Raw genomic sequence first — 21667 nt, 5'->3', positions numbered from 1 at the left:
CATGCACCTCCAATAAAGCATTAATCTCTAGGATATATAAAGAACTCAAAAAACTTAACACCAAAAAAAAAAAAAACAAATAACCCAATCAATAAATGGGCTAAGAAACTGAACAGACACTTCACAGAAGAAGAAATACAGTTGATCAACAAATATATGATGTGTTCAACATCTCTAGCAATTAAAGAAATGCAAATCCAAACTACACTAAGATTTCATCTCACTCCAGTCAGAACGGCATTCATCAAGAATACAGACAACAATAAATGTCAGCAAGGACACGGGGTAAAAGCTTCACTCATACTTAGCTGATGGGACTGCAAATTGGTGCAACCACTATGGAAAACAGTATGGAGATTCCTTAGAAAACTTGGAATGGAACCACAGTTTGACCCAGGTATTCCACTCCTCGGTTTATACCCAAAGCACTTAAAATCAGCATACTATAGTAATGCAGCCACGTCAATGTTTACAGCAGCTCAGTTCACAATAGCTAAACTATGGAACCAACCTAGATGAATGGATGAATTCAATAGATGAATAGATAAAGAAAATGTGATATATATATATACATATATATATATATATATATATATATATATATATTCATTCAATGGAATATTACTCAGCTTTAAAGAAGAATGAAATCATGGCATTTGCCAATAAATGGATGGAATTGGAGAATATTATTCTAAGCAAAATAAGCCAACCCCCCAAAAAAACAAAAGCTGAATGTTTTCTCTAATATGCGGATGCTAATTTATAAGGAAGAGGGCACTAGAGAAGAATAGAGTTACCTTAGATTAGGTAAAGGGAAAAGAAGGGAAGGAGACATGTGGATAGGAAGGATAGTAGAATGAAACAGACATTATTACTTTATGCATATATATATATATATATATATATATATATATATACATATATATATATATATATGACTGCATGAGCAATGTGATTCTACAACACGTACATTCAGAAAAAATGAGAAATTATATCCCATCTACGTATGATATATCAAAGTGCATTAATGCATTCTATTCTACTGTCATGTATGACAATTAAAAAATTTAAAAGAAAAAGTTTTCCAACCTTGATATGGAACACTATATTAAAGTAAAAAGAATATACAAAATCGTCTATTTATGGATCTATATCTGACTCGTGATAAGAGAAAATTTGAAGCAGAATCCATTTCATCTTATAAAAGTTTTAGCATGATAAATATCACTAATATTCAATAATATGCAGTTTTCCTTTAAGTATTAATGTTCGATAATATCCAGTTTTCCTTTACTTTGAGTTTGCAAAGGGATTCACTTCCCTGCCCCCTTGGTACCAGCTCTGATAATGATAAAGTGAGTAGAAATATTACACTTAGACTAAAGCATCCAATTGCCAGTGTCAGATACTGCAGCCTTCTCTTTTAGGGCTGTGGCAAGCTTGGAGCCTCCTGTTCTGATGGTGAGATGCTGGCTGCCAAAGCACAGAGAGCAGAGTCCCCTGCTGACCCACAGTGGAAATGCAGCAAACGAAAGAGAGACCATTGTTAATATGCTTTTGAGATTTAGCATTTATAGTTTGGATCTTGTGTTCCAAGATGTGTTCCCCCAAAGTCACATTTGCTAATGGCTTGATCCCCATGAGGGTACTATTGAGAAGTGGTAGAACCATTAGTGAGAGGTGAGGGACTATGGGGAAGTCCTTAGATCATTTGGGGCATTTAGGGCATGGATCAATGGGATTGTGGAAACCTGGCCCCTTCTTGTTTGTTTTGTTGTTGTTGTTGTTGTTGTTTTAATTTGTTTTGTTTTGTTTTGTTGTTTGTTTGCTTGCTTGCTTGCTTGTTTGCTTCCTAGACATGAGGTCAGTGTCTTTGTTCGGCCACATCTTCTGCCATGAAGTGCTGCCTCAGCACAGACTCAAAACAATAAGGTCAACCATGGACTACAATATGCAAAAATATCCAAAATCTTTTTTCTATGTCTCTCTTTCTCCCTCTCTTCCTCCCTCCCTCAAAAAAAAGGGGGGGGGCTGGAGTTGTGGCTCAAGCGGCATGCGTGCAGCCTGGGTTCGATCCTCAGCACCACATACAAAGATGTTGTGTCTGCCAAAAACTAGAAAATAAATATTAAAAAATCCTCTCTCTCTCTCTCTCTCTCTCTCTCTCTCTCTCTCTCTCTCTTTCTCTCTCTCTCTCTCTCTTTCTCTCTCTCTCTCTCTCTCTCTCTCTCTCTCTCTCTCTTTCTCTCTTTAAAAAAAAAAGTTTTGTAGATACATTCTTTTAACATTTTTTTTTCAGAAATGAGGATCAAACCAGGGCCTTGCACATGCTAGGCAAATGCTCTGCCACTGAGTTTATATACCAGTTCAATCTTTTCTCTTTATAAGTAGATTATCTCAGGTATTTTGTTATAGTAACAAAAAACTGACTAACATAGTCAATTTTATTCTGAAATATGAAATTGAAGATAGTACAAAGAGAGAGATTAATTATCCAAAATCAGCCACATAGAGATTCATTCAAGAGGAAACTCCAAATGCTCATTATTTAATCTAATCATTGTGTTTTTTTAAATAAAACAACCTTAAATAAACCACATAGACTGTATTAACAAAACACTTGCACTAATCAGATCAGCTTATAGAAAGAACAAGGTTACAATGATGAATTTTCCTTGTCAGCTGCATAATTATCACAAGATATTTTTAGTGCAAAAAATAAGAGAAAAACAAACAAAAAGAGAAATTGTAATTTATCTTTTCTAAGTAAAAAGTATTTGATTTATTAATGTTTTAAACCATGCTTTAAAAGATAATCCCTTTTATGGGACTGTAAGAAAAGCAGCTGCCAAGTCTATACACAGAGACATGTCTATCGGTTCCATGGCCAGTGTGACCTAGTAAAAGCCCATGCCATGACACATGTGTTGGACTGGAAAAATCACTTACCAAGTGCTCCCAGAAGGGTCGTTATTCCCAAAAGCACTGAAGGAGCCATCATCCCTCTGGTACAGAAGTTCCCTCTGGTAACCTGAAGAAACAGAAATGGACTAGTATTCAATGTAATCACCTCGCCATAATAAAAGTTTCTAATAATGACTCCATGTTGAGGAAATAGAGCAGAGAAGTGGAAAGATGAAAACATAAACCCACACCTAATAATGAGTACTCCCTATGTTAAGTGTTACAGGAAATTTTAAATACTAGGACTTTTAAAGCAGAACGCAGAAAATAAGAACTGTAATACCCCAAATTAAATGCAAAAGACTTTAAATTTTGGACAACACTTGGAGACCTTCAAAAGCAAGCAAATTAAAGGCAGAGTTTTATTTAATGCTCCAGTGTTCACCAAGATGTTTTTTATGCTTAGTCATCTAAAATTATTTGATGCCAAAAAAAAATAGTATTTCCTATGGTATCATAATTAAAGTTTACAAGACCTCAAACAGTAAAAATACTTTCTACTCATATACCAGCAATAGATAAGAGGAAATGCTATTAATCTGAGATAACATCTCAAATATTTTGGTCATGGCCAACTGAGGCAAAACAAAACATCAATGGTCAGCATACCACAGCAATTCTACATTTCCACTCAAAAAAGTACTTGGTCATAAAACTGAAGGATTAGTTTTAAAAGTAAAAATTGGAGAGGGATATTAAGGCTCGAATATTTGTCTTCATAAATGCAGATGTTTCATATTTGCAAACAAATTATTTCAAATCAGATGCAGTTGTTTCATATTTGCAAAGCAATACATACAGGACCAAGTCCAATGACTGAGAAATCATAGGCCAAACACATAGTGAAGAAAAGAAAGTACTATGTTTCATAGTAATCTTTAAGACTTAACCGAAAAAGGAATATGAACGTTTAAAGTGATAACGATTTTGCTTAGTTTGAAGAAGGGAACATTAGATTATGATCTTTTTATACAACCGAAATATTATAGTATGGTAATTAAATAATCCACTTTCATTCAACACTGACTAGATATCAAGAACTGCTCAGGGTCCTTTGCAAGTATTAACTCAGGTAATTCTCACAACATCTACCCTGTGGCATAGATGCTATTATTATCCTCTTTATACCGATAATGAGGCTGAAACTCAGAGTATAAAAATACTACATACACAGTCACAACTGGTAGATAGAGAATGTGGGATTAGCCAAGGTCTAACCAGCTCCAAATAATTCAAAGAATTCTTTCAATGATTAAACATGACACTGCATGAAAAGTCCTTAGCACATTAAGCTCTCAACAAACGGTAGGAATTGGTCTCTGGGATGTGGGAAAGGTTTTCTAAGCACCAAATAAGACAAAATAAAAATTGAAAAGTTTGACTATTAAAAAAGATTTTAAATTCCTCAATGAAAAATAAACCACTATAAGTTGAAAAAATAAAAGGACATATTGCAACATATAAAATGGATAAATAGCTAACATAAATAATATTAATCAATAAATGTATTTGTATATTTATATGTTGACATTATATATACATATATAAAAAAATTTTAAACTTCAGGGGAAAGATTTTTTTAAGTCCTATAGGAAAAAAAGTGAACAAAAAGACAAGAATAGACAAGTCATAAAAAAAAAATAAGATGAACTTAAATATATGAAAAATGCTCAACGTCATCATAGGAAAAATACAAATTAAAATTACAGTGAGTTACCATATCTTATTTATCAGATTAGCAAAGATTCAAAAGCTTGACTACTCATTATGTAAGGAAGATAGTATTCGTCCATCACTAAAGGAGATTCAAAGTGATATAACTATTTAGGAGAGTGTCTCTCCCCTTTTGAGCCAGTAACCCCACTTCTGGGAATCTACCCTGGAGACACACCCCCAATAACATAAAACTATATATGCAGATTATTCATTTTAGCATTATTTGTAATTATAAAATATTGAAAACTACCTAAATAGTACCCAAGTCAGAAATTGGTTGAATAAACAATTACATCTATGTAGAACAAAGTACTATGTGACTGTGAAAAACGACAGAGGAATATCTCAATAAACTGATGTAGGGTCATTTGTTGGACATACCTTTAAATTAAAAGGCCAAAATCTAAAATAGCATATCTTATATGCTACTTTTTGTACAAGAAAAAAGAGGAAATATAAAGCATACAAGTATATGTTTATTTTTTTCAAAAAGAGAAGATAAACCCGAAACTAATAAAGTCAGTTACTCACAGGGAGTAGGAAGAAGAGAAAGGAGAGGGAAAGAGATCTCTTTAAATATACTTTTAAAAATGAGATTCACAGGATGGGCACGGTGGCATATGCCTGTTATCTTAGTGGATTACAAGTTCAAAGACGGCCACAGCAAAAGCAAGGTGGAAGCTACTCAGTGAGACCTGTCTCTGAATAAAACACAAAATAGGGCTGGGGATATGGCTCAGTGGTTAAGTGCCCCTGAGTTCAATCCCTGGTACCCCCAAAAAAATAATAAAATTCACTTTTAGAACCATGTTAATGTTCTGCATATTCAAAAAAACAAATAAAAATAGGAAAAAAATAAATCATCAGCTTTATTATGAACACTACTTAGTTCATTTCATCATGTTTTAGTTTTTATACAACCCTGAAAAAAAAAAAGCATATAAGCTCTTAATTTATCAGAAGCAATCAGAGATCACAGAGAAGCAGAATAATTTCTTAATCTTCACAAACAATATTAGCAAAAGAGTCTGAGACAGTCTCAGGACGAAATCCACTAGATAGCCAGAGCTCAACTGTGAACTCAATCTAACAGGGAAGTGGAGGGGAGAGGAGACCTTTGGAACCCTCCATCATTACAGGAGGTTCTTCTGGGGGAGAGAGCCATGTACTTCCAAGCCCCCACACATCAACAACTGCAGTTCCAAGTATGAGATCTTGTAAAACCAGTCAGAGAGCTGAGATCATGGAGATGAGATCAGTGCTTATGGAAATTACCCCTCAGGTGGCTGACCTCCAACATTCCCTGTTAATATCAACAACTAGCACCATTCTTCCACCAGGGGCAACCAGCCCAGAGGAAAAGAGGAGCCACATGTAGAGCCAGTTGTGGAGTGAATTTCTTAAACTGACATAGATAAACCTGAGAGTCTAAACCTCCAGCTCTGCTCCCAGGAAAAAATAAAGGAAACAAGCAGAACCCAGCGAGAAGAACTTACATGACTGTCTTTGTGGGCGTCCCCTGAGAGGTTTCCCTCCTCCTGTTACACCAGCCACGCATTGTTGGAGAACCCTCAGCTGTTTGTCCTCCAGTGCATCCTAGTGCATCAGGCCTCATTTCCACTCCATGAGCAGAAAAGGACACTGTTGATGGAGCTACAGCTTTTGTTCTTAATAAAACAATTCAACATTCCAGAGCAGTCGCCTGAGTTGATGACTTTTCATCACAATAAGTGAGAATGTCAAAAACATGGTTTTCTCCAAAAGTTTATGAAAAAAACAAGACTATTGCTTTTAAATTAATAGTTTTATGACCAGCTCTTGAGTTTGAAATTAATAACATAAACAGAATTGTCAGACACTTCTGAAAACTGAAATACAGAAGAAGTCAAGAGACTTTTTTAAGATAATGACCCAGAAAGCACTGTTTACAAATGACAAAATAGGACACATACATTTCAGGGTCATGAATTTTCTTTAGACTAAGTATGAATTAAAAAAAATCCTCAGAATTTACCATAGTAAAGATAAAAGTACTGTTTACAGAAACACATCAAAAAGTAACATTCCAGGGCTTCAGATGTAGTTCAGTGGTAGAACACTTGCCTCACATACAGGAGGGCTTTGGGTTTGGTCCCCAGACCAAAAAAAAAAAAAAGAAGAAAGAAAAAAAAGAAAGTAACATTCTGAATACAGTTTGGCTTGATTTACCTTAAATATAAAAATTATATGTAAATAAAAGAAGTAAAATCAGCTTTTTTTTTACTATTGAAGCACTTTCTCTAGCAAAAGCTGATAAAGATATTTTCTTTACTAAAAAGAAAAATAATCATTATTCACTTCCTTTCTTTCTCTGACATGAGATATAGATAGAGAAGTTTATGGGTTTTTCTCCTCTAGGTTCTTCACTATTACCTCCAGCTATACTGGTGATGGCCAAAGGCAGCAGCAGAATTCTAAAGCCCATTTTTTTCCTGTATTTATTTCAATAGACAAAAATATAGTGTTTTCAACCAGACTTGGTATGATTCTCACTTGAAAAACTTAAGCCACAAATGCTATGATTTGAATATCTCTGAGGAAAATAAGGTTTAAATCTTCAGTTAACGGGATTTCCAGTCCTTATCAGAAACAGTTTTCATTTTATGATTCTGCTTTTTGCTTTTTTTAAACAGCAAAATACACACACTTCATTCAATGATGTAGCTGTTGTTTTGACCCAAAAAATCAATGGGTTAGGTTACAGGTTTCCTGGGCCAAGCATGATTTAAGTAAAACAATGCGCTGTCCATAAATGACATTTAAATAATGTAATCATGACTCACACCAAAGCCACTTCAATTTCTTAAAAAAGAAAAACAACTACACTATATTTAAAGGACTTGGGCAAATATGATGGCAAAAGAAAAGACAGTCTCTGATTTCATTATGAAATCAGTGTCTGATTTCATAATGAAAAGTATTATACCAGGAAACTTTTGTCTACCACTTTGAAATGTAATTTGGACTAGCATGTGAGATGATGTCTTTGGGGAGCTCAGTTTTGCTAACTTTCATCAGTCACTTCACCAGATCAAAGGGGAATATGTTGAAACCACGGGTCACATTTCCCAGCTGATAAGACCTCGCTGAGACCAGGGGGAATCTTGAGTGTCTACAGATAATCACTATATTGTGGAAGTGCTTCAAAAATCTTCTAGGCCCATCTCCACATGAAGACGGTGACTCTAAAGCCCATTGAAAGAAGTGAATATGGATAATTCATTCAACCATTGGCTATTTACTGAGATACCTCTAAAGTCATAAAACGAAGATGCAGTTAAACCCTGTCACAGAGTTCATTCTCCAAGTGTAGGAGACAGATGACGAATAGGATAATTTTAAAGAATGTTAAGTGAAAAAAAACAATATGGAGTAATATAAATCAGAGTCACTAAATGGTCAGAGAAGGTCACTCTGAGGAAAACACAGCTAACTAAGGAAGACAGTCAGGGAAAGATCTGAGGGAAGAGCACTCCAGGAGAAGGAAGAGGAAGTAGCTAGAAGCTGGGAATGCTCCAGACAGCCCAGTAAAGGGAAGCAGAGAGTGGTGGCAGTTGGGGAGAAAAATAGAGGATGAAGCCAGTTCACTCAGGACCTGGTGGGCCCAAGTCAGTAGCCCATTGGAGGACTTTAAGCTAGAAAATTACATAATCTAGAAATTTTCAAAAGATCCCTTTTATAATATATGGAGATCATATACTGAAGAGGAGGGACCACAGAAGCAGAAAGACTAATTAGACAACCAATGGATTAGTCCAGATGAGTAACTATGCTATTAGAATTGGAACAGTGAGCCCTGAGATGGAGAGAGGTGGAAGGATTTCTTATTTGTTTCTAGAGGTAGAATGGACAGGATTTGTTTGCTGACTTTCAACCCTAACTCCAGAGTTAGAAGAAACCACTCTCATAACTGACATACTTAACAGTTGAATACAGTGCTGAAATATTTCATTCGCAAGTCAACTGTATCAGGTGGGAAAACTGAGGCTCCAAGAGGGCTAGAAAATCCCAAGGTAGGAGCCAGGATTTAGAGCCCAGTTCTGACTGCCTCCTTAGCGGGTGCTACAACACCTACACTCCAGTTTCTCTCAAGAGAAGACAGGCTTTCTTTACAGCAGTAGTGCTGGACAGTCTGAACAATTTGGAGGACCATTTGGCACTTAGAGACCAAACATTTCTTCGCCCTCTGGCTGCTATGCACCTTCTAACAACCAACAAAAGTGAAGAAAGCTTCCAAGTAATCAGTGAGATGTTCAGAGGACTGCTTAGAAAAACTTACAGTTTGGCACCAGCCTAGTCAGGATTGGCCTGAAGGAACCAGCACTGCTTTTGGAGCAAGGGCTCTTTGGAAAAGAATTGGACCAGTCATTTTTTTAAAAAATCTTTCCTGACCCAGAGCCAAGGATCTATGTCACAATCTCGAATCATCTTTTTTTTTTAAACTATTTTCTTTTTTTAGTTGGTGATAGACCTTTATTTTATTTATATGGGGTGCTGAGAATTGAATCCAGGGCCTCACACATGCCAGGCAAGTGCGCTACCACTGAGCCACAGCCCCAGCCCCTCAAATTATCTTTAAAGGACAAGTTATCATTCCTTAAATGTTTCAAACTATTCCTTTAAGGTTCCATCTTTCAAAAGCATTAGTATTAGATTAGCCAAAGTTCATAAAGCATATATAGATATGAAATTATGGCATTTCCTGAAATATTTCACTTCACTGTATTAAAATATCACAAAGAGTGAATATAACAAATTAAAAAACACCAGTGTACTTCTTAAATGCACTCTTTTCTTGAAACCAAACAAACTAAATCTTGACTACACACCAGATCTTGTTTTTAAATGTGCAGAGTTAACTTAGGATAATCTCTAATAAATTTTACTCATCTTCTTAAATATAACTAATACACCAATGTATAAAGATCTCATATTTTTAAGCATGGCACACAATATGCCATAGAGAGCTCTAATAGCACTTCTTAAACAAAATTATGATAGAATTTGAAAAATAAACAGTTTTTATATGTGTGCATTTAAAATATAACTAATCCACAAATATATGTATAACAAATGGCAATTTTAAGTGGAAAACTCTACAAATAAAATGCTAGATCTTTGAGTCCTTAAAGGGCCAAACCACCTCCTGGGTTTGAGAACCAGTCAGTGTCTGCAGGACCTTTCCATAATCTGAAGGAAAATATACCAGTATCTCCATCCTCACTCAGAACTCAGAACACATTTAGCCCTAATTCCAAATCCTGGTCACCCTAGTTTGTCATAAACTGCCTGTATTGCTCCTGATGTAACCCCTTGACTCCCACTCAGCCTTTGTGTGTACCATCCAGTCCCACAGACAGTAATTCATCTACTTGAATCCAACACCTAATCGTTCACATTGTTGTAATCTGACATTACAGATTCTAACCTGTGGTGTCTCCTTCCCCACAGGACCCCATGTTTCTCTCTCACCATTTTATCTGAACATTCACCAAGACCTCAGTACATTAATGGTACTCCAGCATCTTGGTCCAATTCCTGGTCTTCTTCTATTCTATCCCACTGCTTCTAACACCCTAACAGCATTGCAAACTGGAATTATGCTGCAGTGTTCTGAGGAAGATCATGGACGGAACCAGATGACCTGGGAGTAACCATAGGTAAGTTAGTTAACCTCTCTGTGCCTCAATTTCCTCATCTATAAAATAGAAATAGCAGTCCATTTACCTCCTAGAATTAACTGAAACATGTACAGGGCTTTCCAACAGGGTTAGTTGCTATTACCATTACTACACAGACTTTAGGTTAAACAGGTCTCTAAATTATAAGGGAACATGCAAGAAGAGCTCACATGAAAGCAGTCTTTACTGAGTTTTCCAATTCTTTTATTCAAAATTTAACAAAAGGGCTAACAGCTTGCCTCTCTTTGCATTTAACCTATTCACTATAAGAAAGAAAAACAAGAACTTAAGAATTGGAAAACACTGAACTATACTTTACTTAGATTATACTGAACAAGCATTTTCCAATCATCTTGTATAAAACATTCAAATCTTCATGAATCTGAAGGACAGCATACAAATCACACAGACAGGAAAAACTCAGTCACACAGTGATCTTCCTCTAATAAGGAAATGCAAAAACTGAAACTGTAGCTTCAGGATAATTTTTGGAATATTCCAGAAAATCATATTTATATTATTATTATTATTATTGAAAATATCTCAGAATTCTTCATTTTGCTCCTAGATGTAAATACTAAGAGCACAGACTCTGGAGCCAGATGGGTCCAAATTTCAGCTCTGCTACTGACTTGCTACATGACCCTGGTGAAGGTGTCATGTAATGCCTCCACTTCTTCATCTGTAAAAATGGGGTCATGCTAATATTCATTATGAGCATTCAATGAGATATTAGATATAAATTGCTTAGAATACTGCCTTCTACAGAATAAGCTCTCAATCCTGGTAACTGTGGATATTAGCAAGTGGCCAAGCCATCTGGTATCTAAACAGTGCCACCAAATGTAAATTGATACAGCCAATATGGAAAGCAGTATGGAGATTCCTTGGAAATCTGGGAATGGAACTACCACTTAACAGCTATCCCTCTCCTTGGACTATACCCAAAGGACTTAAAAACAGCATTCTATAGGGACACAGCCACATCAATGTTTATAGCAGCACAATTCACAATAGCTAAACTATGGAGCTAACCTAGATGTCCTTCAGTGGATGGATGGATAAAAAAAATGTGGCACATATACACAATGGAATTTTACACAGCAATAAAAGACAATAAAATCATGGCATTTGCAGTTAAATGGATGGCATTGGAGAAGATAATGCTAAGTGAAGTTAGTCAATCCCCCAAAAATAAATGCCGAATGTTTTCTCTGATATAAGGAGGCTGACTCATAGTGGAGTAGGGAGGGGGAGCATGAGAGGTATAGATGAATTCTAGATAGGGCAGAGGGGAGGGAGGGAAAGAAAGGGGGTTAGCAAGGATGGTGGAATGTGATAGACATCATTATCCTAAGGACATGTATATAGACTCGAATTGGGTATAAACATTCTTCATATACATATATATGTGTAATAAGAATTGTAATGCATTCCACTGTCATGTATTTAAAAAATAAAATCAATAGAACTAAAAAAAATAAAATGAAAAAATAAAAAAATAAACAATGCCACCTCTCAGAGAGTCAGGGCAGAGTCATTACCAATATGGCATTTTCTGAGAAGCTGGAAGGTCCTCTCCATACAAACACTCCTCTCCTAAATTCCATCTGATGGATATTTTAAATGCAGTGAGAAGGTCCCCATCATAGGACACTGTCTTCTCCAATGACAGTGATTCTTCAAGAAAGGCCCCAACTTCCTCTGTTTCCTCAGCACTAGAATTGACCCTGGCACTAAGAGATCTCCATAAATGTGTACTGAATAAAGGAACACTCATTCTTTTAGATTTTTAAAAGAGTTTTAAATTTCAGATCCCTTATTATAATACAAACCCTCTAGAAACTACCTGCTTAAGCCACTGAGAACACCTTAGCAGCAGTTACTGAACAGTTAGCTGCATGAAGGATGGTGACAGCTTCTAACACATTCAACACCATCTGGTCCCACCATTGCACACCAGTACAATACCCATCTAGGCTGAAATATAGTCTAGGGCAAACTCTGCCTGGAAAAAAAAAAAAGGTCAAACTTTTTATTACAAATAAAAGTATATTTCTAAAATGTTTACCTTGCCTCATAAATGAAAGTGATTTTTCTTTTATATTATCTGTCAGTTGTTTCTTCTTTGTCAGATAATCCAAAATGTAGATATTTGGAGCGAAATTGATCATGTTCTGTTCACCGCAGCCATAAGGCATCCGAATCAGCGAGGCTAAGCCATTGATGGAAGGCCCGAGAACATCTCCTGAAAGCACAAGACATGCAATCCATTCAGTAGTCATTCACAGTTATCTGCAGGCGGCAAGTCTTCCACTGAAAACAGAAGGTATTTGTCACTGAAGCAATTAGAACAGAGTGGAATCTTTACATAAATTACCTGACCAGAAAAATAATAATGCAATGGTACTGAACTTGTAAATTAGATGATAAATTAGGAGACTTTTAGCTCAGTGAAACATGTGACATTCACAGTAACAAAAACAGCATATTGGCATAAAAATAAACACATAGAACAAGGAACAAAAAGAAGAGAGGACCCAGAACTAAATCCACACACCTTCAGGCAACTTATTCTCAACAATGGTGCCCAAAACATAACATTAACTGGAGAAAGGACATTCTCTTCTATAAATGGTGCTGGGCCAACTAGATATTCATAGGCAGGATATTGAAACTTGACACATTATTTCTCACCCTGTACAAACATCAGCTCACAATGAATCAAAGACCTTAATCTAAGATCTGAAACTATGAAACTACTAGAAGAAAACACAGAGGAAACACCATTGCAGGCAATGATTTCCTGAATAGGACTCTAATCGCTCCGGAAACAATGATATATGGGATAACATCAAATTTAAAAGCTTCTGTACTACTAAGTATATAATCAATAAAGTAAAGAGACAACCTACAGAGTGTGAGAAAATCATTATCATTTGTTCACCTAAAAGAGTTTTAAAATCCTGAATATAAAAAGAACTCAAAAAACTGAACAAAAAAAAAATGAATAATCCAATTTGTAAATGGGCAAATGACCTAAATAACCACTTCTTAAAAGAAGAAGTACAAGCAACTAATAAATAAATAGAAACAGCTAATAAATATATGGAAAGAAATGATCAATATTTTTAGCCATCAGGAAAATGCATGTCAGAAGTACACTGAGATTAATTCTCACCCCAGTTAGAGTGACTATTATCAAAAAGTAAACAAACAATTAAAAAACTAAATGATGGGAAGGATATGAAGAAAAAGGAACCCTTAATATGCCATTAGTGGAAATATAAATTAGTACAGCCATTATGGAAGACAATATGGACATTCCTCAAAAAAACTAAAAGCAGAACTTCCATATGATTCAACTATCCCACTCCTGAGTATATATCCAGAAAAAATGAAGTCAGCATACAGAAGAGATACCTCCTTACCCATGTTTATTGCAGCACTTACCTCAATAGCCAAAATATAGAATCAGCCTATTTGTGTCAACAGATGAATGAATAAAGAAACTGATATATATATAGATATATATACACACAAAAAATGGAATATTATTCAGCTATAAAGAATGACATCATGCCATTTGCAGGAAAATGGATAAACATGTAAGGTCATCATGTAAGCAAAATAAGCCAGATACAGAAAGACAGTATCACATGTTTTCTTTTGTATGTAGAAACTTAAAAAAAAAAAAAAGCTTTAAAGTAAGAAGGACCTACTAAAGACTGAGAAGGGAACTTGGGAAAGGGAAATGAGAGGAAAGAGTGAGGGAATATATAAGGGAGGTTGGACATGATCAGTGCACAATATATGCACGTATGGAAATGTCACAGTGACTTATAAAATCATAAAGTTAACATGTTAATAAAATATGAAAAAAGTGACATAAATTAGGCAAAAAATATTTCTTCTTTAAATCTTGAATAAAAATGTAAGAAATGGACCATGAGGACCCATCATTCTTAAACATGAACAAAATGTTTTATTATTAGTATTCTTTACATGACTAGAACTCTTTATTTCTTACTAACGTAATACAAATGCTTGGCAAATGTTATTTCTTAAAACAGGGGTGGTAGTGTTTTTCACTGTCCTCTATTTGGCAGCAACAAAGTAGAAATAACAAGAATAAGTTTCCAATGACCTTTAGGATCAAAAAATATGGGGAATATTCTTCAAAGGTAGGAATCTAAAAATAAGACAAAACAGATACTTAACAGACTCTTCTACCCACATTCAAACACCCTTGGGAAATAAGTAAAAATTCAGATACAGCTTGAGTTTTTAATTTTGACCCCTACTGTTGTTAGCTGTATGAAGAAGAGTATTCGGCTATGTAATTTACTTTGAAAACTTACACCATGCCAAGTTCAAATAACTAGTGAAAATCTGATCCTAACAAAAAATGAATACAAAAAAAGAGATCTCTTTCATATGAACAAGATGCAGGCATGCCAAAATGTCTCAAGCTTTAGATGTTAACACAAAAAAAAAATACAGTTCTTATTATTACCCCTGAAAATTTACATTTTTAATATTCAAAATGAACATAAATTTACAATTTCAAAATCCAAAGTAACAAGCTAGAATTCATACATTTTGGACCTCAAAGGTTTTTTTTAATCATATAAAAATAAAATTTGAAAATCCACTCTTTGCATTCAGCAAAAAAAGTTAAACCTCTGAGTATTTTTGTGACCCTAGATAGGACAGACTCATTCCTATTTAGAGAGTGATAGTATACATTTAAAATTCAGAGATTCTGGGCTGGAATTGTAGCTCAGTGGTAGAGTGCTTGCCATGCACATGGAAGGCACTGGGTTCAATCCTTATCACTACATAAAAATAAAATAAAGGTATTGTGTCCATCTACAACTAACAAGAATATTTTTTTAATTCAGGGATTCTTCTATATGTGCGTATGCAGATGTGTATTGTACCTGCACTGTATTTCTTCTGCATCTCCCAGAATATCAACACTGTGAGAGAAGCATAGGCAGAATGTTCTTAAACAGAGAGCTTCTTTCATTCTTTTAAAAAATTATATCTCAGGCTTCAAATAAAGTCCTCTGCACAGTGATTAGTTCTTTGTGCTTACAAATATTACACCTGTAGGTAAGATTTTTTTAAAAGTCTGAAGGCCTGAAATCCTGGTGTCTTAAAGGCCTAACAAACTATTTAGATGTCTTTAATTAATACATTTTCTACAGTTATTTGTCAAATATAATTTATAAGAGTATTCATCTATGTCATTTAGAAGGACCTATTAGATGTGGTAGTTAATTTTATGTGTCAACTTAAGTAGAAGAGATGTGCCCTGACTAAACATTATTCCTGGGTGTATCTGGTGAGGGTGTTTCTGGATGAGATTAATGTGAGATTTTGTTTCTCTAGAGAACCCTAAGACACCAGTGTGCAAAGGTTATGTTTAATTCTAAAGTATTTTAGATTGCAAGGCACTAAAGTTACTAAGAGACATAATTAGAGTCAGTGCATAGTTTCTTATCCTCAAGGTAACCTGTGTCCTGCAGAGAACTAACTGCTCTAGGCAGTAGCTCCCAGCTCTTGGTTATTACAATCACTGTACCTGCCTTACCCAAGAAATTCTACTATAGTTGGTTTAGAGTAAAGCATAGATATCTGTGTCTTTACCAAGCTTCACAGAAGATTCTGATACTCACCAGTGGACAAGAGCTAAGAAGCTATGCTTTTAGGAACAACCCTTTCATCCAACCACAGCAGGGTAGCACCTTGCTATTCATGGTGTGATATGCCAGAAGCTTCACGATAATATACCTGAGAGCTGATTAGAAACGTAAAATCCCAGCTCCCACCAACAGGGCTTTCAAACAAGATCCCCAGTTGATTCATATGCACATAAGACTGAGAAGAGCGATTATTCTAGGACACATAATTTGCTAACCTTTCTAATATAATCATCAGTTGGGACCAATTAAAAATTCTCATAAATAAATAAGAAAATACATATATAAATAAATGAATAATATATATTATTACATACAAATTAATCAGAAGAAGGGAATATATTCTTACCAACTGCAGTGATCTGAATTCTTTCACTGCCACTGACTGTATGAGGAGGAAATGAGAAACTGAAAGATTTCATGGTGGTTTGCAGTTTGTTGTCAGTCAAGTCTGGTAGGATGGACTGTGAATATGATTTTTCTATTCCTTCAGCCTATTGAAAAAAAAGGAACACAATTAATATGGTCTCTGCACATCTATTTACAGAGGACTATATGCAGATATGAACACAAACACCAGGCCTGTTGTTCTACAGTTTCTATACAGCTAGATAAGTAATTACCATTTCTTAATTCTTACTTCAAATCTGTTAAGTGTTTACCTTCTAGTTGAATTAGAAAAAAGTTTCACAGAGTGTGGTAGAAATGACAAAGGTGAAATGTGATGAGAAAAAAAATGTATAGGGTAGGTTCTATTTATTATCGAAAGAGAGGGAGTAAATATTTCATCCAAAATCACATTCAGCAGCGCAGAGATACAAAATGAGGGCTCTCTCACCCCAGAATCTAAATGCACATGTGCTATGCTGACTTGTCTTTTTCTGCAGAATGTCTTCTACAGGCACTGAGAATTCCAAAATTTCAAATCTACTTATCAATCTGACCATGATTTAATAGGATCCCAATGTAACAAAGACTAAAGATGTAAATGACTATAAAAGAGACTTTGTGATCTTGAAACTCACTGTCCTGATTAAATTTAAAGAGTATACTGGCAATTATTTCTAAGCATATATGTTATATTTTTACATAGAGATGAGAAAACAACTGGGCATTATCAGGAGGATTGAGGAAAAGATGTACTATGTTTGCCAACAAACTTAACTAAAAGAAAAATCATCTTCTTTGTCCTTTCCAATTCCACATACATATTTTCATTTATTTTGGACTCCCAATATTTACCTTTACTAAAATCCTCTGGGTGATAGCATCAGAAGCAGTGGGTGAAATAGCCATAACTGTGATAGGAATTTCTCCCAGATGTGTTGGCCTGACAGGAAAAACTACAGTTGCCCCATCCTCACTGGGAACCAGAATGGTCTGTTGGTGTCCTGTGGCACTGATTTCATTCGAAGTCAATAGAATATCATATCCATCACTTTTCTTAATGATTACCTTAACCTGGAAGAAAAAAAATGCCTGAGGTTTTGTATAATAAGTGCTCTTTAGCAAAGTGTATTACCACCACCATAAGTGCTGTTATAACTTGCAGCTCAAAACAAGAGAAAGATGAGGCCAAAATTCAGCCAATGAGAGAATGAAAAGGAAAATCCTCATTCATTTCATATGCTTTCCTTTCTACCTCAAGATATTTGGGGAAAAGGCACGCTTCACCTCCATTTCTAGTCCTATCCCTTACATTAAATTCTGTCATTATGCAAAGCCATTGAATGATAAGGCTATACACAGAACGTGGTGTAGGTACCACCACCAGCCTGATTTAACTGTGTCATTCCATCAGAAAACAATGAGACAAACAAGATGAGATGCTATTACATCCCTTGAGAATCTCCGTGAAAATTATTCCAAGGAAAGTGTGACTCAGAAATCAATCCTAAAGTGTATCTTGGTTATAAACTTTTGTAAATTATGCCAAAGTTGCTAGTCTCATCAAGAATAGCATTTCTCTAAGCCTTACATTTTACAGATTATTTTCTAATCTATTTTCTCAATTGCTTTTCAAAATACTTTTGTGTAGATAATAGTTATGATTCCCATTTTATAGATGAGGAAACTACAATTAAGTTAGTTGCTAGTACGTGGCAGACTGGACACTGAGCCTTCTGACTGCAAATCTTTTGTTACACTGTACCATGCTGACTACATTAAAAAAATACAATTAAAAATTTTAAAGACTCGCTGGTAGAGTGTGTGCTTACCATGAACAAAGCTCTGGGTTTAATCCTCAGCACCAAAAGTAGTAGTAGTAATTATAATAATAATATTAAACATTTTATTATATATTTTTAAAGTATGTCATTTCCAGCCAGGTGTGGTGGCGCATGACTGTAATGCCAGCGGCTCAGAAGGCTGAGGCAAGAGGATTGCAAATTCAAAGTCAGCCTCAGCAACTTAGCAAGGCCGTAAGCAATGTAGCAAGACCGTGTCTTTAAATAAATAAAATATTTAAAAGGGCTGAGGATGTGGCTCAGTGGTTAAAGACCTCTGGGTTCAATCCCCAGTACCCAAAAAAATAAGAAATACCTTTCCATACAATAAAGTTAATTGCATATCCCTAATTACTCGGGGGGGAAATATCAACCATTTGGTTAACACTACTGTGGGCACGGTACAAGCAATGGCCCTCATCCAGGCCATCCAAGGAATTGACTAGCTAAGGAGACACAAAGCACATGACTCAAAAAATAAATTCTTGAAAGTGTAATATACTGTATAACTATGGGGACTGTAAACACAGCAGAACAGGTTAGATTCCTCAGGAAAGGCATCTTGGTTCCAAGCCAAGTCCTGAAGGGGATAAATTTGCCAAATGCACTGGGCACAGAACGTCAGTGAGATGTGACAACACATTCTAGACGTGGGGGACCATGGGGAAACATGGGTCAGGGTAGACAGGAGGGAGAAAGGCATGCCTCCAAAACCATAAGGAAGGACTGTGGCTGAAGGGGAGAACCTGTGCTGGGAATCAAGGAGGAAGTACACAGACCTGCTAATGATTCCCTAGACGTTATTACAGAAGAAGCAACTAACTAAGTACATCCATATTAATCTCCCAGAAAGGTACAGCATGCCTAGAAGCACAGATGTGCAAATACTACCTATGCTAATCCACATGTTTTCTCCTGAAACATAAACAAGCAACAAAACCTTAAACACATTACCTCAGTGGCCTCTTTCAAATAATTGAATATGGTTACTTCCAAAGCAAATTCTTCACCTCTGATAACAGAGTAGGGAAGATTCAAAAAAATGAAAAATGGTTGGAAGGCTTGTAGCTGGAAAGAACACAGTGGGTATATGTTTTTATTCAGGTCAAATGTTTCACACTATATACAATTAAAAACAATCCTCACAAAGCCTGTGAAGTTTACAAGTCCTCTTAGAATTTTCCGCTTTCCTACCAACAGAAGGCAAATAACAACTTTTCCCAAATAAATTATATCAAATTGTCTTGATTTGTGTTATTCAACATTATTAATCCTATACTTTATTAAATGCCTAAGAGGAATAAGGCACTTCACAAATTATTCCATTTAATCATTATAAATCTATAAAGACTCTATGCTCCTATTAAATAGCAAAGTAACGTTCATGGGATCTGTCACTAGTAGAACCTCAAGTTAGAGGCAAGCAGAGAGACCAGAAGCAAGTTGCTGTCTAATACTGAAGCAAGTTGCTCTTATTTTATGCTATATTGACTCCATCATCTGCTTTGAAAGCCATTGCCCAAATCAACAGTCTCTGTTTTAGACTAGTGTGGTAAACCTCAACACAGCCGGCCTGGTGACAGTTTACTTCTACACACACATCCATGTGTGTTTCCTCCAGGTGGTCCAACTCTGAAAATGTTGGCTAAGTCCTGCAGGGGAGGCTGAGGCCCTCCCCTGACTCTGAGGTTTAGTTTAAGCCATGGTCACACTGGCAACAGTAACTCCTTCTAGAGGTTTCTTTGGACATTTGTGAAGGTGTCTTAGGTCATCACAATGATTGGAGGATGCTACTTAGTGGGTGAAGGTCTGCAATATTCAGGACCAACGCAAACAATGAAGGACTGTTTCATATTCCTCAGGACTCTTGAATGTTTCTTTAGATATGCACATAGCTAAAGTACCTATTTAAAATGACTTAAGCTTACTACATAATTCCAATTTAAATATGACTAAATTTTTCTGAATACAACTATTTTGTAAGAGAAGAATGCATTTTGGTTTGTTTGTAACTTTACCAAAAGTTGTTCACCATTTCAGAAATTTACAGGCAGCACCACTCAAGGATTTTGAGTTGCTGAAATAATACATGTACATCAAAACACGCCTGTAGTATTACACACAGGGCGATTCCAGGCATGGCATAAGCATTTAAAATTTCGCTGTATCTTTAGTGCAATAATGTCTGGTCATGAACATATTTAAATACATATCATGTTACCATGTGTTACTTTCTTTTTATTTCTCTTAGTATCTCACTTAAGGCATCATGTTAACTTTTTTGAAATTGTATACATAGGAATGTTATGCTTTCTACTAATTTCGTTTTGGGATGCTAAAGAGGCAAAACAAATGTGTTATAAAGAATAACAGAAGTGAGGGGCTGGGGTTGTAACTCAGTGGTAGAGTGCTTGCCTCACATGTGTGAGGCACTGGGTTTGATTCTCAGCACCGCATATAAATAAATGAATAAAATAAAGGTCCATTAACATCTAAAAAGAATCAAAAAGAAAAAGAATAACAGAAGCAAGAAGTATTGGTCTTTGGCCATTCATAGTCATGTTATGCCTCTTAGTAAGTAGAAACGAGATGTGATGGCATATCTACTAGGGGACGTCTTGAGAAGTTGTGCTCATCCATGAAGGACACATGAAAATTCTCTCTCCTCTCTCTATTCTGGCCATTGGAAGTTGTTAGAGCACATCCATAATAAACTTTTCTATCCTAATCTTAATATGGACACTTACCACTTAACACTCTAATATAGCTCTCTTTCTAAAATTTAAAACAGATGAAAAGCAGAAAGGAAAAATCAAAAAAAATCTCTAAACTATGATAAACATTATAAGCAATCATTTTTTAAAAATCTATTGAGTAGCTGGAACTTCCTTAGCTTCACGGTACTGTAACAGTAATAAGCAGCCCCTCCATAGGTTACCTCCACTGGGGCAGTCGTTAATCCAAGACCTAAGTCTTCGGAGATCACAAAAGCAGTAGCCACCCAAGAAGTGATAGAGTCAGGTACTGTAACTTCAAATTCCTGGTGAATCTTGGATCTGAAATCAAGACAAACATAGAAATCACAAAACCAAGAACTGACATATTTCAAAATAAGTCAACAACTATTTTCGGAAGAATTTTAATTTTATATATCACTTATATATCTAAATTTAAAACCATTTAGCATAAAAAAGCAGATCCCAAGTTCTCAAAAAAGAGGTCATAATATTTCATACTAATTCAAATTCTAATAAATTCTTTCTATAATATTTATATCTTCAGAATTCCCACTGTAGTTTCATAAATTTTTTATAAAGAATAAATACATATT

General features: G+C 35.5%; 1 protein-coding gene across 1 annotated transcript in view; it reads right to left on the bottom strand.

The window, feature by feature from the left end:
* The window catches only part of LOC144368481 (CD109 antigen-like), a 79471-nt gene that overhangs the window by 26087 nt on the left and 31717 nt on the right, over positions 1–21667 (bottom strand). The window contains exons 15-20 of the mRNA XM_078027430.1: positions 21275–21392; positions 19291–19404; positions 17351–17569; positions 16458–16602; positions 12472–12648; positions 2950–3031 (exon numbers count right to left, since the gene is read on the bottom strand). Of these exons, the coding sequence (XP_077883556.1) occupies positions 2950–3031; positions 12472–12648; positions 16458–16602; positions 17351–17569; positions 19291–19404; positions 21275–21392 (855 nt within the window). The remainder of the gene's footprint in view (positions 1–2949; positions 3032–12471; positions 12649–16457; positions 16603–17350; positions 17570–19290; positions 19405–21274; positions 21393–21667) is intronic.

Source organism: Ictidomys tridecemlineatus, chromosome 2 (genome assembly GCF_052094955.1).
Source record: "Ictidomys tridecemlineatus isolate mIctTri1 chromosome 2, mIctTri1.hap1, whole genome shotgun sequence".
Lineage (NCBI taxonomy): Eukaryota > Metazoa > Chordata > Mammalia > Rodentia > Sciuridae > Ictidomys > Ictidomys tridecemlineatus.
The sequence above is the reverse complement of the archived record's forward strand: the minus strand, read 5'-3'. Positions and strand labels throughout refer to the sequence as shown.